The following is a 16,216-nucleotide window of genomic DNA, read 5'->3' on the forward strand; positions in this document are numbered from 1 at the left end:
TTTAAAAGATAATCTATATTGTTATAGCCGTCATTATAACATCCAACATTCAAGAAGAAATCATGAAGTATTTGTATATTATCTTTCACGAAATGTTAGCCAAAGCCACCATACACCCATCTTTTCTTTTCTTTTTTTCTTTTCTTTTCTTTTCTTTCTTTTCTTTTCTTTTCTTTTCTTTCTTTTCTTTCTTTTTCTTTCTTTCTTTTCTTTTTCTTTCTTTTCTTTTCTTTTCTTTTTTTATCCAGTTTTAACAATATTTTGCTGTTATTATTCCTATCACAGGAAACTGTACAATTTATAAATGTAGTATCAACTAGAATATTTCCGTCTCAAATGGTTTAAAAAAAGCAAAGAAGTGTTATGTCAGTGACATAACATAGGGTTGCGTCTTCTCAGAGAAGCTATGCCCTGAGCAGAGGGGCAGGATCTCACTCTGAAGGCATTCACTGTGCCATCATTTAGGAAAACAACATCTCTGGATAGAGAATGTACAACCCAATGAAATGAGCCTCAGCTTGGGAAATTTGGAGGTGGGGGCCAATGTATCAGGAGGGGGCCAGGAGAGTGATGGGGGCCTGCAGACTTGGGCTCCCTTCTGTGCTTGCAGCATTATCACAACCTGGCTGCACATGAGAAGCGTTTCAGGTGAGGGTGAGTTAAAAAATATACCAGTGCAACAGGTCAGATGATTTGATGGTGTCTGAGTATCTCCTTTTCCTTTTTACTCCAGCATATTAATACACACTGTTACATTAGTTTCAAGTGTATAATATAGTGATTCAACAATTCTACACGTTTCTCAGTGTTCATCACAGTAAGTGAACTCTTAATCCCCTTCAGCTTTTTCACCCATCGCTTCCCTCTCTCCTCAGGTAACCATCAGTTTGTTCTCAGCAGTTAATGTTTCTTGGTTTGTCTCTTTTTTTCCTTTGTTCATTTGCTTTGCTTCTTACATTCTGCATATGAGCAAAAGCATATGGTATTTGTCTTTCTCTGATGACTTATTTCACTTAGTGTCATACTCTGTTGATCCATCCACATTGTTGCAAATGGCACAATTTCATTCTTTTATGGCTAAATAACACTCCATTGTATATATACATATATACGTAGACACACACACACATATATGTATATATATGCATATATACACCACATCTTTATCCATTCATCTATCGATAGACACTTGGGTTGCTTCCATAATTTGGGTATTATAACTAATTCTGCAATAAACATAGGGGTGTATATGTCTCTTCAAATTACTGTTTTCATTTTCTTTGGGTAAATAGCCAGTAGTGGAATTTCCGGATAATTCTACTTTTAATATTTGGAGGAACCTCTATACTGTTTTCCAGAGTGGCTGCACCAATTTGCATTCCCAGCAACAGTGCATGAAGATTTCTTTTTCTCCGGGTCCTCATCAACACTTGTTGTTTCTTGTGTTTTTGATTGTAGCCTTTCTGACAGGTGTGAGGTGGTATCTCATTGTGGTTTTGATTTGCATGTCCCTGATGATGAGTGGTGTTGAGCATCTTTTTGAGTATTTCTAATAAGCTGTCCAAGTAATTTATTTATTTATTTTTCTCTAAGCAATCTTAATATGAAGCTAGGATCAAGAACCAAAGGGTGGCATATAGTACTCTCAGAAGCTGTAGAAACAACTAGGTTGAGGGAACTTGGTAAAATGCTTGCCCACAGCAGGATTGGAGAACCACCATTGTGGGGAGCATCTATTGTTCCTGATTTTTCCATGCTTCTTGTCTGAGTACCTTAGTAGGCATTAGTGGTTTCTAACATGTGATCACCAGACCACCAGCAGCAGCAGGATTGCCTGGGAACTTGTTCCAAATGCAATACTTACTTAGGTCCCATCACAGAAATACTCAATTAGCAAATCTGGGGATGGGGACTGGTAATCTATGCTTTAACAAGCCTTCTGGGTGCTTCTGGCAGTTCATTAAAACTAAGAGAATCATTGGCATAAGTAAGGTGGTAATATAACTCGGCTAAGTGAAGTGGGATCAAGAGAATAATTTATGTCTTCAATACCTGACCAGGGCCTCATGCTGAGGACTGGCATGGGCTAGCATGTAGATGGCAGTGGGACTTAACGTAAGAGAACCATAGTGATAGTGAGCCAGGGGCAGACAGACAAGTCAACTGATCTACCTGCTTCCTGTCACATGGAAAGCTTTTCCTATTTGAAAAGCTGTGCATCCAGTATGTTTGGATGTTGCACTGTTGTTGATATCTCCCACCAGATCTGGTGTATGACGAAACACTGTGGAATGAGTCAGTAGAAATAGAAGGCTAAGTGTTGGAGGGAAGGAGGAGAGAGACGCAGAGAGGCAGACACTGGATCAGAGGTTAGAAGACTAATTTAAGTAAAATAGGCAGCTCAATTATTTCAATCCTAGGAGAGCTCCACAGTTGATAATGATGCTACTTATAGCAGTAAACATGGAAGAAACAAGCAATTGTGAAGGTAGCTCTGGGACAAACAGCAAGTTTTGTTGATGATGCCCAGAGATCCCTTGTCATAGTTGGTAAATTAAAAGCATTCCCTTGGGTTCCATATATTCATTACCATGAATCCATGCCTTGCAAATGCAGACAAATCCAGTCCCAGGATACCCTGTACTCTATGTTGGTGGCTACTCATGTGTGATATTATTTTCCAGGTGATATAAAGACAACAAGCTTAATGAGATTCTGTTACCAAGGTTGCCTCTAACTCCTTAATTTCTGGTTCATGGGAAGGCAACATGATTCCAATAACTATTTTCTTCACTCATTTTCTTTCACTTCAATGCAAACCTGTGTTTGAATACAGGTTCCTTTACTTATAGCCTTATTTAACCTCACAGGAGTTCAGTTTTCTCAGCTATAAAATGGGAATAACAACATACTATCATCTGAGGGCGTCTGGGTGGCTCAGTCCCTTAAGTGTCTGACTCTTGGCTTCTATTCTGGTCATGATTTCAAAGTCCTGAAATTGAGCTCTGAATTGGGCTCCAGGCTCAGTAGGGAGTCTGCTTGAGATTCTCTTTCTTCTTCTCTCTCTAAAATATATAAATAAATCTTTTAAAAAATACTGTCAGCAGATTTTATATGATGCCATGTTTGTGCTACACCCAGCACAAGGCATGAAACATACTATGTGCTCAATTAGTAGAAGCTGTTTTCTGTATATTATTTTAATATTCATCACTGCAGCCTGGTAAAACAATCACTGGTCCACCTATGTCAAGCAGGAACTGCAGCTAGCCATGTGACTCACCATAGAGTTTGTCTTTCCCATTCAGGCCCTCCAGAGAACAGAAAAACCCATGGGGGCATAGCCAGGTGGACTGGACTTTAGGCCTCCAGCGATCACTCATAAATGCAGACCACCCTCTTGCACTCACACGTACACAGAGTGGGATAACTTTGTTTCATTGGACTGATGCAAATTCAAATTTAAATGCTCCTCCTGGCCCTCAAGTGATTTTGAGTTTTGCTGTACATGGTTATGGAAGCTGCAAATATGACAATATCCTTGTGGCTTAACCAAACCCCTGTAATACTAACCCAAAGTAAGTTCAACAGCAAATCCTAAACTGGAGTAACCTGTGTCCCCAGTGAGATAACACAAACCCCAGATCAGTAATACTTGCATTATAGTGAAAACAAGGAGAGGTAGGGTTGCCAACACTTCTCACAGTCTCTGGATTAATGCTACTATTGGGGTGGAACATGCCATCAGAAAACAACGTTAAATAGTTTTCTGAAATAAGACCCACCACTCCCCTTTGGAGCTTACTCAGTAGGCTGAGTGAGGGGTCTGAGGTACATGCTGAGGTCAGTGGTGCTGGCTGTCCTCATCCTGCAGATTGGAATTCTGTTGTTAACACCACGAATCAACTGCTGTATGAAAACTGAGTGGATTTGGCCTCAGCCTTTATTAGAATATGAAATCCAAGTGGCAGAGTAGTAGCATGGTGGTGGTTCCCCACTGTTGTGTAAGAAATTGCAACAAAACTCGCTGTTTTATACAACACATACATTATCTTAGAATTCTGGAGGTCAGAAATCTGACATGGATCTCACTTAGCTGAAGCCAAGGTGTTAATAGAGCTGCATTGTTTTTTGTAGATTCTAGGGGAAATTTCTTTAATCATTGAGGGTGTTGCAGAAGTTAGTTCCTTGAGGTTGTGGGATGGAGGTCCCGGTTTCCTTATTGGTTGTCACCGAAGAGACTTTCTCAGCTTCTAGACACTGACTGCAATCCTCAGCCTGCTGTCCTGTGTATCCTCAGCCCATGGCCCCCTTCTTCCATCTTCAAAGATGGCAATGGTAGGTCAAGTCTCTCATATTCTACATCTCTCTGATGAACTCTCTTGTCTTACTCTTTCACATTTAAGGACCCTTGTGATGACATTGGCCCCATGCAGAAATTCCAGGATAATTCCCCCAATTAATGTCAGCTAATTACCAGTCTTAATTCCACATGCAAAGTTCCTTTGGCCATATAAAACAACACATTCCTGAATTCCAGAGGTAGAGTGTGGACATCTTTGGGGCCATTATTCCATCATCAGCATGCAGTTATACAAATGTAAACTTGGCTAAGAATATATAGGACCAAGGGATGAATTGTTGAAAGAGGCAGTTTACTATGACCCTGAATGTCCCTGCACCTCATTGCTGTATGCACTTCTAAAGTAGCTAGTCACATAGGTAGCTAAGTTGGTCAAGGTGACCACAACATGACTCCTTTACTGCTATTCAGTCTCTAGAAAAGGGCAGCTGGCTCAGTCCTCATGCTGCTGAGGGCATGTGGAGCCACCTCTGATCCATACATCACTCAGTGGAACTTGGAAACAAGGGAACTAGCCCTACCATGCTGGTACCTCTGCCCTTTGCTGTGTTGTAACACTCTTGACCTGATCCACTGGAATTTGGTTGTCTACTTGCCGCACATGTGGAGTACTGACAGATGAATCTGTTAATCATTTTAATGGATTGACTTGTGTCCCTAAAAAGATATGTCTAAGTCCTAACTGCAGGGACTATGAATGTGACCTTACTTGGAAATAGTCTTTAGAGATGTAATTAAGTTAAGGATTTCATGATGAGATCACCCTGGATTTAAGATGTGTTCTAAATGTGATGACTGATGCCCCTATAAGAAAAAGTTGGGAATATTTAAACTCACCTCCACAAATACTAAGAGAATCATGACTAGGGCTTCCACAGGAAAAGTTTCCTTTAGCACTAAATTTGCAACATAGTTTGACTTCACACTGTGTGTCTCTAGAAGAATAAAAGAACTTTGAGGGGAACACAGTTCTGTGTGTTGATTCTCTATGAGTCCCAGGATAATCAGTATGGTAACAAGGTGAATATTTTTTCTAGACACGAAAATGCTGCTTCTGAATTTCCAAATTTTTAATAATTAATTACTGAAATACACCTGGTAGAGTTTATGAAGAAGTCAATGTTTTTCAGCTCAGTATGGGTAAACACAGATGACAAAGCTATATTTATTTTTCTTAGGTGCTGCCATAAGGGGAACCAGCACATCTGCTTATAAGACTGTGGCCAATATAACAAAACTTTTCAATCCATCTTCTACTAGTGTGTATCTCTTCCAGATATTCACATATACTGAATAACCTAATCTCATTAGCACTTTATAAGTGTTGATAACTAATAGTTGGGGAAATTATTTAATATTATGACAGTTATAAGCAATAAAAATTATATCACAGAATATAACTCTTTAAATAGGAGATAAACCTACAAAATACATTAGGGAATAGTTTTCTCCAACATGGAAGTGAAAAAAAAAAAAAAAACATCTACTCACAGTTCACATGTGCAATTCACTGCACCTGTGTGTATAGATATGTTCACGCTATTCCCCTTTTATATTTATATATAATACATCCTTGATAGCTAAAAGCTGAATACCATTTGCCTATCCTAATAATGATTAGCAAACTTATTTGTTCTGTTTTTCCTTGAAATGAAGTTTATTTTTTTATTTAAACTAATTTTCCTTTAAAACCTGGCTTTTATTTTATTTTTAAAGATTTAACTTATTTATTCATATGAGACACACACACACACACACACACACACACACACAGAGAGAGGCAGAGACACAGGCAGAGGGAGAAGCAGGCTCCATGCAGGGAGCCTGATGTGGGACTTGATCCCGGGGCTCCAGGATCATGCCCTGGGCCAAAGGCAGCACTAAACTGCTGAGCCACCTGGGCTGCCCGAATATATTCACTATTATTACAATTGTTTTGATTTATCAGAAAACACATTTTTATTTATTGGAATTTACTGGAAACTCAGTTTCTTTAAAGGAGAAGAAAATTCACGGACACAAATAACTGAAAATCCCAGTGGTATCTTTTTCATTATTTTTATTTTAATTCCAGTATAGTTAACATACAGTGTTATATTTGTTTCAGGAGTACAAGATACTGATTCAACAATTCCATACAACACCCAGTGCTCATCACAAGTGCACTCCTTCATTCCCATCACCTGTTTCTCCCATCCCCCCACTCCCCTCCCCTCTGGTAACCATCATTTTGTTCTCTATAGTTAAGAATCTGTTTCTTGATTTGTCTCTCTTTTTTCCTTTGCTCTTTTATTTTGTTTCTTAAATTCTGCATATGAATGAGATCATATAGTATTTATCTTTCTCTAACTGGTTTATTTTCCTTACCATTATACTCTCCAGCTCCATCCACATTATTGGCAATGGCAAGATTTCATTCATTTTTATGGCTGAATAATATTATATATATGTGAATAATATTATATATATGTGTATACACACACACACCCCACATCTTCTTTATCCATTCATCAATCGATGGACCCTTGGGCTCCTCCCATAATCTGGCTATTGTATGAGACATCACCTCATAGCTGTCTGAATGGCTAACCACAAGAAACAAGTGTTAGTGAGGATGTGGAGAAAAAGGAACACTCATGCCCTGTTGCTGGGAATGCAAACTGGTTCAGCCACTGTGGAAAACAGTATGGAGATTCCCTAAAAGATTAAAAATAGAACCACCTTATGATGCAGAAATCTCACTCTGAATATCTACCCAAAGAATATAAACACACTAATAGAAAGGGATACATGCACTCCTATGTTTATAGCAGCATTATTTACAATTCCCTGGGTATCTTGATCCAGGCTATGTCTTAAGCCAGGGAAGCTCATTATGTCTCCTGGTCAGGTCCCTGTCTATGCCTAAGCTCTCTTCCCCATGCAGCTCCATGTGAAAGTATGATGCGTTTTTACTGCTCTAAATCTGTATATTCTCAGGTTTAACAGCAAGAAAGTGTGTCTCTTCAAAAAGTCTAAGCATCATTACATTTAATTGTCTCTGAGGTGGTTACTTGCCCATACTAGTATGGTACCCAGCAAACTTGATTTTGATTAGATAAACATGAATCACCCCACCTGAAGTTAGAGGTGATATTAACCTTAAGCAAAGGGTGTGGCCTGAAATTTGGGGGGTGGAGTTGATCCTAGAGGAAAAACAATGCATGTTAAGTAGAAGCCAGGTGAATAGATGTTATGGTTCTCTAAATAATGACCATCCACTAATAAGACAAAATTGATGTTGAATCTCCAAACACATTTACTTTTATGTTTTGCCAATAAAATAAATATTTAAGTATAGATTTTTTTTATCTTCTGGTCTCAGATGATCAGATCATTATCATAACAAAAAATTTAGGAACTTCCTAATTATCTTTATCATCTTGGATTTATCAATATTTGGCCTACCGCATTGTTATACTTTTCTCATGCATATGTAGCTCTGCATGTCTGTGTGTGTAATTAGGAGGGGGTGTTTTATATATATTACATATATATATATATATAATGGGTCTCTATGTAATATGTATTTTATATATATCTATCTATAGGGTCTATATGTAATATGTATTTTATATATCTATCTATATATATGAATTCTATACTGGGTAGATGGCAAATAAAATGGTGGGACATATTCTGATATAATAAGTGTCATCTTGTCCATTTTCTACCTGAAGATGAGATTTATTTTCAGATTGTATCCCAATAAAAATAACTATCTCTATGGTGAAGTGAACCTTGATTATAGTATACAATGTTTGGAATAAAAGTAGATAAAGGTACAGAGCAAAATGTAGCCTTTCTTAGGTAAATAAGTAGTCAAAACATGTTTAGCTGCAGATGCTAACAGAAAACTTCCAAAATAACAAGTCAGTACAGGCTTAATCATTAAAGAAACTAAACTATATCATTAGTGTACACCAAGAATAATCTGAATTGATGGATAAAGTCCCTAAACAACATAGAAGGTACTTTAATTTCAGTGCAAATACATTTGGACAGAGACAAACAACAGGATCTAAGGATAAAGCAACCAGGAAAGGTCATAACATGACAATTCCTTTAGCTACACAAGCTAAGTATAGCCACCAGATCCTTTGAGGGGAATACTTAAAAGTTAATTTAGGAGATCCCATGACTTCTTTTTCTGTACCTTCCCCACCACTTCTATAGCACATGGACTTTTGCTAGCACATCTCCTCCCTTTGCTCACCAGTGGTCTTCAGATCAGTCCTTGGAGCTCCATCACCAAGCCATGGACCTGAGAAGTAGTAGATATAGGTTTTAGAGCCTTAGAACTTCAGCTTTCTTCCAAATATCTCTCCCCAAGCCATTTCTCTCCTTGACTTCACATACTCAAGGATTTTGAAAATCAGTAGGCTTGGGGAACCTGAGGGCTCAGTGGTTGAACATTTGCCTTTAGCTCAGGTCGTGATCCTGGGGTCCTGGGGTTGAGTCTTGCATCAGGATCCCTGTGGGGAGCCTGCTTCTCCCTCTGCCTATGTCTCTGCCTCTCTGTGTCTCTTATGAATAATTAAAATCTTTAAAACAAAACAAAACAAAAATTCGTAGACTTCACTTGTTTTCCCCAAGCTTCAACCAAAGCAAATAAGCCCTTGCACTTATTCACTTGGTATGGAATGCTCTTATACGACACCTCTCCAGGTCATGACTTCCTTTCTTCTTTCTGACCAAAATCTGAATAGTCATTTCTCAGGGAGAAGCAATGCCATAAATCTTCTAATTTTCAGCATTTGACACAGTTGCCATTATAGACTGCTTCGTTGATGATTTGATTTGACTGTACTTTTCCTAAGGACAGCTGTTAAATTGTGTGTCTTGCCACCCTTATAACCCCTATCTACACTGTGTGTGTCTGAAATATAGATTGACTATCTCAACATTTGTTCCAGATTTCTTCTAGTTTTTCCTCTTGTATTGCTAAACATCTACATTTCTTTGAATCTCTTACAGCGGGAGCTCCAGATAGGCCTTAGAGGATGAAAAGAAATGTGCTCAAGCAAGGCCTGAAATTGGAGCTGATCTCAGAGTGGGAAGAGTGGCAGTAAGGGATCCCTGGGTGGCGCAGCGGTTTGGCGCCTGCCTTTGGCCCTGGGGCGCAATCCTGGAGACTCGGGATCGAATCCCACATCGGGCTCCCGGTGCATGGAGCCTGCTTCTCCCTCTGCCTTGTCTCTGCCTCTCTCTCTCTCTGTAACTATCATAAATAAATAAAAAAAATTTAAAAAAAAAAAAAAAAAAAGGAACTATAGAGTTGGCAGGCCCAGGCATAGGGTGTCTTCTATCCCCATCTTGTAGGTAAGGTAGAGTGATCATGGAGGCAAGGATGGAACTGTGTCACAGAAAGCTGTCCCTTCCTGATACCTTCTCCGAGGAACCCATTTAATTAGACCTGTTCTGCGGTGATCCAACAGGGGTCATTCCTATACATCAAGTGTGGAGTTTACTTCCAAGTCCTAAGTCATCGGATTCCTTGTATTACATACTTATGTTATTTATGTGTTTTTTGATACTTAAAACCAAACTCTGACTTCAGCAAATGTTTGTTGAATTAATCAACAAACACATTAAAGCATAAATGTTACCTGACTTTAAATGAATTTTTTAACATATAATAAATACCTTTCACCTTTTATAAAATTATGTCTTAATATTCTTCTTCTGATGGGATGAATTGTACCATTTGAACACTCATATTGCTTCATCACAGAAAACACTGAAAACCTTTTTATCTAGTTTTGAAAAAACAAAATGCTGATACTGCCTTTACAATCATTACAAATAAAAAAAACTGAAATAAACTTTTTCTTATAATGAATGACATGCTAATAAGCAAAAAGTGGATAAGACAAATCTAACATAAAGAATGAAAAAGGCATTCCTCATATGGTGCAAGTTAAGCTAATAAGCAGTGACTCATTCAAATATAAAATCAGAAAATATTAAAACCCAGAAAATTATCTGGAGGGTAGGACAGATTTGGGCTTTAAAATTTTGTGAATCTAAATTTTTTCTTTTTTTTTTCCTGTTTGTATACAGAGCCAAAGGACATAGTTCTAATTATGAAATGCTCATTAATGTGAGTAAAAAACATTCCAGCTACGTCCACCCAAATTGTGCCAAATAAACAGTTTCTTTGGGAGAAATTGAATTAATTCTATCTGGCTTAAGGTAGGATAATTAATTTTAACTGGCTTAAGGTAAAATTATTCTTGTAATACAGACTCAGCCAGCTAATTATTTCTCCATATGCTACACCTGCCTCACGTTGGCATAGCAGACCTCTCACATTTCCCTACTCTTTCCCCATGTTGTCAAGGACATGCCACCAAAATAACCATCAACTTGCCTCCAGCACAGAGAACCAGAGTTTCCAGCATTAGTGAAATAAACACTTGTGGTATTTATTTAAATTAACTATGAATTGAAAAAAAAGTTCTCAAAAGTAACTTGATATTATCATTAACAAAAAATATTTACCCTAATCACTAAAGTTACACACACACACACACACACTATTCAATAATGCAAAATCAGAAATAACCTAAAATCATTTAAAGGGGATTATAATATATTTTGAAAACACTGTGTGTTGACTTGTAGTTTTCCAAGTTTTAGTGGATATAAAAATCATTGTTTTTTTTTTTTTTGAGATTTTGGCTGAATCTATCAATATTTTATTTTTATTTATTGGCTGTTAAAATAATTTTTTAATTTTTATTCAAATTCCAGTTAACATACAGCATAATATTAGTTTCAAATGTACAATATGGTGATTCAACACTTCACTAGAACACCTGTCACTCATCACAAGTGCACTCCATAATCCCCATCCCCTATTTTACCCATCCCCTACAACCTCCCCTCTGTTAACCATCAGTTTGTTCCCTGTAGTTGAGTCTGTTTCTTGGTTTGCCTCTCTATATCCTTTTTTTCCCCTTTTGCTCATTTGTTTTGTTTCCTAAATTCCACATATAAGTGAAATCATATGGCATTTCTTTCCCTGACTGATTTATTCCACTTAGCATAATAGTCTCTAGCTCCTTCCATATCACTGCAAATGGCAAGATTTCATTTTTTATGCCTGAGTAATATTCTATTATATATATAATCATGATAAATATTATATATAAAATTATCATGTGTGTGTATATATATATATATACGTACACACTTATATATGTGTATATATATAGAGAGAAAAAACACATTTTCCTTATCCATTCATCAGTCTAATGGATACCTAGCTACTTTTTAAAAATATATACATTGCTACTTCCCAAGTTACATGTCTATTAACTTGGAATTTTCATTTTAGGAAAGCACCCTATTTGGTACAGTAGGACCATGATCCAACTTCAGGAAACATTGCTTTAAGAGGTAAGAACATCTAATCTATTTTTGAATTCCTTCTCTCTACCATGTGAATTCTACTGAACATACATGGAATAACAGAATGCTAGCAAAGGAACTGAACGTGAAATGTGAATGTGATTTGTAATTTAATTGACTTCCTATTCATGTTACACTAAAATAGGGCCACCTTCACACACACACACACACACACACACATACACATACACACACATACGTGGAACTATGAAAATTAAGTCAAAGTTGGTTAAAAAGCAAAGAGATGATTATTGTTAGTTACTGATGTATTGATGCTTCCTTTCCTCTGTTTTCCTAGAATTTAGAGAGAATTAGAAAGGCTGCCAAATGCTGTGGGGATTTAAATACCATTAAATTAAGCAAAATAAAATGATAGGGAAACAGAAAGTGATGGGCAGTAGCAGAGGAATATGAAATGAAAAATCTCTCAATTATGTCAACAACCGTATTAAATTTAACTGCATGAATTAAAAAGAAATAAATCCAGCAAGTGGAAAGAGTACGCTAAGCTGTATCAAGAGCCAACAGCTATTTTAGTGAAAATAAACTGAAACTCTAAAGAAACAGTACATTGTCCTCATGAACCCAAATTAGTGCTTTTATTTAAACCTAGTGGCTAAATTTTGGAAAACATAATAGGATAATGGCATTTTGGTGCTGGGAGAATCTCAGCTATTTATTCCAGACTCTTTTCTTAAAAATGAGGAAACTAAAGGACAAAGAGTATTATTTGGTCCGAAATATTGAGCACAGACCAGAATAGGAGTTTATTCTTTCATCCTCTAACTTCAGGCCCCATTTTCCTGTTACAGATGTGTTCGGTCACACATTTAGTGGTTACCACTTTCCCTGATTACTAATACAGATGCTCTTTGGAGTCTCTTTTGTAAAGGCACCAACCTATGGGTTTTTCCCTCATCTTATAATTTTATTTTTAATTTGAATTTTTGCTTTAGTCTTAAAGAAGTATTAAAACCATAGTGTTTTGTCATTTTAAGTAAGAAACTAAATATTATGTCTTTATCATTGCTTTAAATCAAGCTAATATAAATCAACCGATAACAGCTATGTGAACTGCCAATCATTTTGCAATAATATAGTGGATTATTAGTAGCATGCTAGACACATCAAACAGAAAATGATATAATTTCATATCTGAATGTCACAATTTATAATACAAAATTTCATGAAGTTTCTAAATCTGCAAAATATAAGTGACCTAAATGTCAAAATTTGCCTCTTGGTTTTAATTGGCTATCAGACAAAATATCATTGATCTGCTATACAGAAAAGAGATTTTGAAGGATATTATAAGCCTCCAACAGCCTTATAGACCTATTGCCCTCTAGCATAGAATTAATAGGAAAGTAGAAGAATTAAATATTTAATTAAATAATGAAATTTAAATAATGAAAATGGAACATAAATTCATTTATTTATATATCTAGCACATATTTATGAAGGTGTGCCAAACACTGTAGTAGTTGAGATTTACTATTCATAATTTTAATTTAATAAATTTAATTTTATTTAATAAGCTATGATTGCATTTGTGAAAAAGTGAAACCCCATCTCGTGATAATATATCCCTAGAAATAAGGATTCATATATACAAAATCTTACCTTCTCTCTGGTGGAGAATCACAAAACAGAAAAAATAAAATTCCTATTTTAGAGTTTATTTATAAAAAATCAACTCATTGTATGTATGTGCATGTACATTTGTGTGCATGCAAGCATATGTATATTTAAGGGTGAGTGAGGGCAGTCATATTATATTAGAGAAAGTGTCACCCTATTGTGTAGTATATTGATTTATTTCAATCCCACGGGAACTCTCAGTAGATACCTCTTTATGACATTCATAAACGGTACTTAAGAATCTATCTCTGGTAATTTCAGAAATTCTTGGGGAAAAGAACATTGTTCTGCTCAACCCATGCAATCCCATTCACTTTTGTTAAAATGTATACAAAATCAGGATGCATTTCTAATTTTCATGAAATAGCTAAATTATCAATTCATAATGACATCCACAGGTAGCTTAGTGTTTTGCCTCAAAGAAAAATGAATTATTTTCATTTTTATACACAAAATACATTTCACATATGAAAGGGTTAAAAATTTCCAGATATCCAAAATAATCACTATGTCAAAAATTAAAATTTCTGGTGTACCTTGGAAAGCAAAGCAACATAAGAATAGTTAAAAGAAAACTTGAAATGACCCTATCTAATTATGTTATTCTGTATTTAAATTATTACTATTTTATAACAGTATAAGAATAGGTATTATTTTTATTCTTAAATTATTCAAAAATGTTATGAGCAAAGAAGGTTTTGAAAGAGAAATAGTGAATGCAGAAAAGTTAATAAATCCATAGGTTTGCCTACTAAACATCTGAATGAAAATAAAATATTTCTAAGGGTAAAGTTACTAAACAAAATAAATGTGATGTCATTCCTATTCAAGGAATGGACACTATCAGAAAAGTAAATTCATTAGGAATTGACTTTGATGGCCTTTCCACTTTTAGATTAATTCATCATTTTCCTGAGACACATCAATTACCACTCTGTCACATTAACTTTCTGAAAATGACCAATTGTGTGACCTGAAGGAAGGAGTTCAGTTGCCAGAATGACTTAAGAAAACAAGCCTCCAAAAAACTTCATGAGAGGCATGTTGACTAGTTCATGGGGCTTTACCCAGTAGAACACTGACAGCTTTATCCAATAACTTTTCACTTGAAGAAGTCTTATTTGGAATGGAGAATACATACACTGCATAACAATAGAGTTAATTAAAGCTTTCTAAGTACAAAAATCTGTCACTTGATAAAGGAAATAAAGTAAATCATCATTGATAGGACAGGAATCATATCTAGGAAAATGGTTGGGAATTATGATTCTACTTTTCTCCATTACAGCAAAACAAGGACATATTGTGATAAATATTAGTTTATCTGTGTTTGTTCCCAGTTTATTTTGTTGTCTTCTCTATCATGGGCTCAAACTTCACTTTTCCCTTCCTTGTCCCTCATTTGTCTTCTTTTTTCCTCTCTTCTCTCCTCTTCTCTCTGTCCTCCTAAAAGTTCCTGGAAGTGAACAAAGGGAGGAAGGAAGGTGGAAGTAAAACCTCAGAAAGAGATCAGAATTCATGAAGTCCTTAAAGTTTTGTTTTCTTTTTCTTTTCACCACCCCTTTGTGAAGATGTCCTTTTCTTAATCACACAATTTACCAAGTTGTCTCAGAACTTCTTCTCCCTGTACCTCTCACAGGCATGGTCCCACCTCTCAAGTATTCTTACTGATTAGTAATTTTCTAACCTAGTAACTTTCTTAATTAAAAGTTCAGGTGCATGCTGCTGTATGTTTAATTGTAAAAGATTGATGCACACATAGCTTTAACATAGGACATAAAAGCAACAACAAGATGGAGATTCGTGTGATGCAATTATTCATGCTAAGGAGAATCTTTGTCCTTAAATTAATAGTGTACTTTACACTATTTTTTTAAGATTTAATTTTATTTTATTTATTTGAGAGAGAGAGAGAGAGAGTGTGTGTGTGTGTGTGTGTGTGTGTGTATGGGGAAGGGTTGTGAAACAGCAGGAGAATCAGACTCTGTAGGGAGCCTGGCACAGGGCTTGATCCCAGAACCCTGAGACAATGACCTGAGCAGAAGGCAGATGCTTAACTGACTGAGCCATCCAGGTGCCGCAATAGTGCCATTTAAAATGAAAATTTAAAAATTTATTCCCTATAATATGAAAGCCAAATATATGCAAAATATAGCACTATGTATTTCAAATATGTATGTGAAATTCTTCCCTTCCTGTATAAATAAGGATTTATTTTTAAAAAGTCATTGAACAATGAAAACATTAAAGTTCAAGAAATTAACACAATTTATTGATATGGAGATTTCTGTGAATAGCAGGCAATTCCGTGTCTGTCACAGATATTTGTTAAATGTGATTGGATATAAAGATAACACAGTAAGAGACTTTACACCTCTTTTAGAGACTGATAATTGAGTGGTTACTGTTTTGGCACTTCTATGTCAGCACCTATATATAAGTGTTACTCATATATAGAACTTATTTTCACATAAGTAAATGGTGCTTCTATATGGTAATTATATACCTATATACACAGAATACTCCTATATGATATTTATATGTGTAATTATATACATATAAATAGCTTTTATTTATTTATTTATTTATTTATTTATTTATTTATTTATTTATTTTTTAAATAGCTTTTATTTAAAAATATTAAAACTACAATTTGGCTTCATGTTATAATAAAATCTACAGTATTCTCTGGACTTAGGCATATTTTATTTGCAGCTTTGATTCATTTGGTGTTTGGGGACATTTGAATCTCAATCC

The 16,216-nt window shown here is 35.8% G+C and overlaps 1 protein-coding gene across 6 annotated transcripts in view; it reads right to left on the minus strand.

Moving 5' to 3' along the window:
• Positions 1-6,416: 6,416 nt before the first annotated feature.
• The window catches only part of CCDC102B (coiled-coil domain containing 102B), a 139,083-nt gene continuing 129,283 nt past the window's right edge, over positions 6,417-16,216 (minus strand). For 4 of the 6 annotated variants that reach the window (XM_025422054.2, XM_025422053.3, XM_025422056.2 and 1 more), the window contains one exon: positions 14,559-14,915. In XM_025422054.2, coding sequence (XP_025277839.1) covers positions 14,829-14,915 — 87 coding nt within the window. In that variant the 3' untranslated portion in view covers positions 14,559-14,828. Of the gene's footprint in view, positions 8,667-14,558; positions 14,916-16,216 lie in introns of those variants that run through there. The other 2 variants (XM_035709461.2, XM_049112019.1) reach the window with 1 other exon arrangement.

This window comes from Canis lupus, chromosome 1 (genome assembly GCF_003254725.2).
Source record: "Canis lupus dingo isolate Sandy chromosome 1, ASM325472v2, whole genome shotgun sequence".
Lineage (NCBI taxonomy): Eukaryota > Metazoa > Chordata > Mammalia > Carnivora > Canidae > Canis > Canis lupus.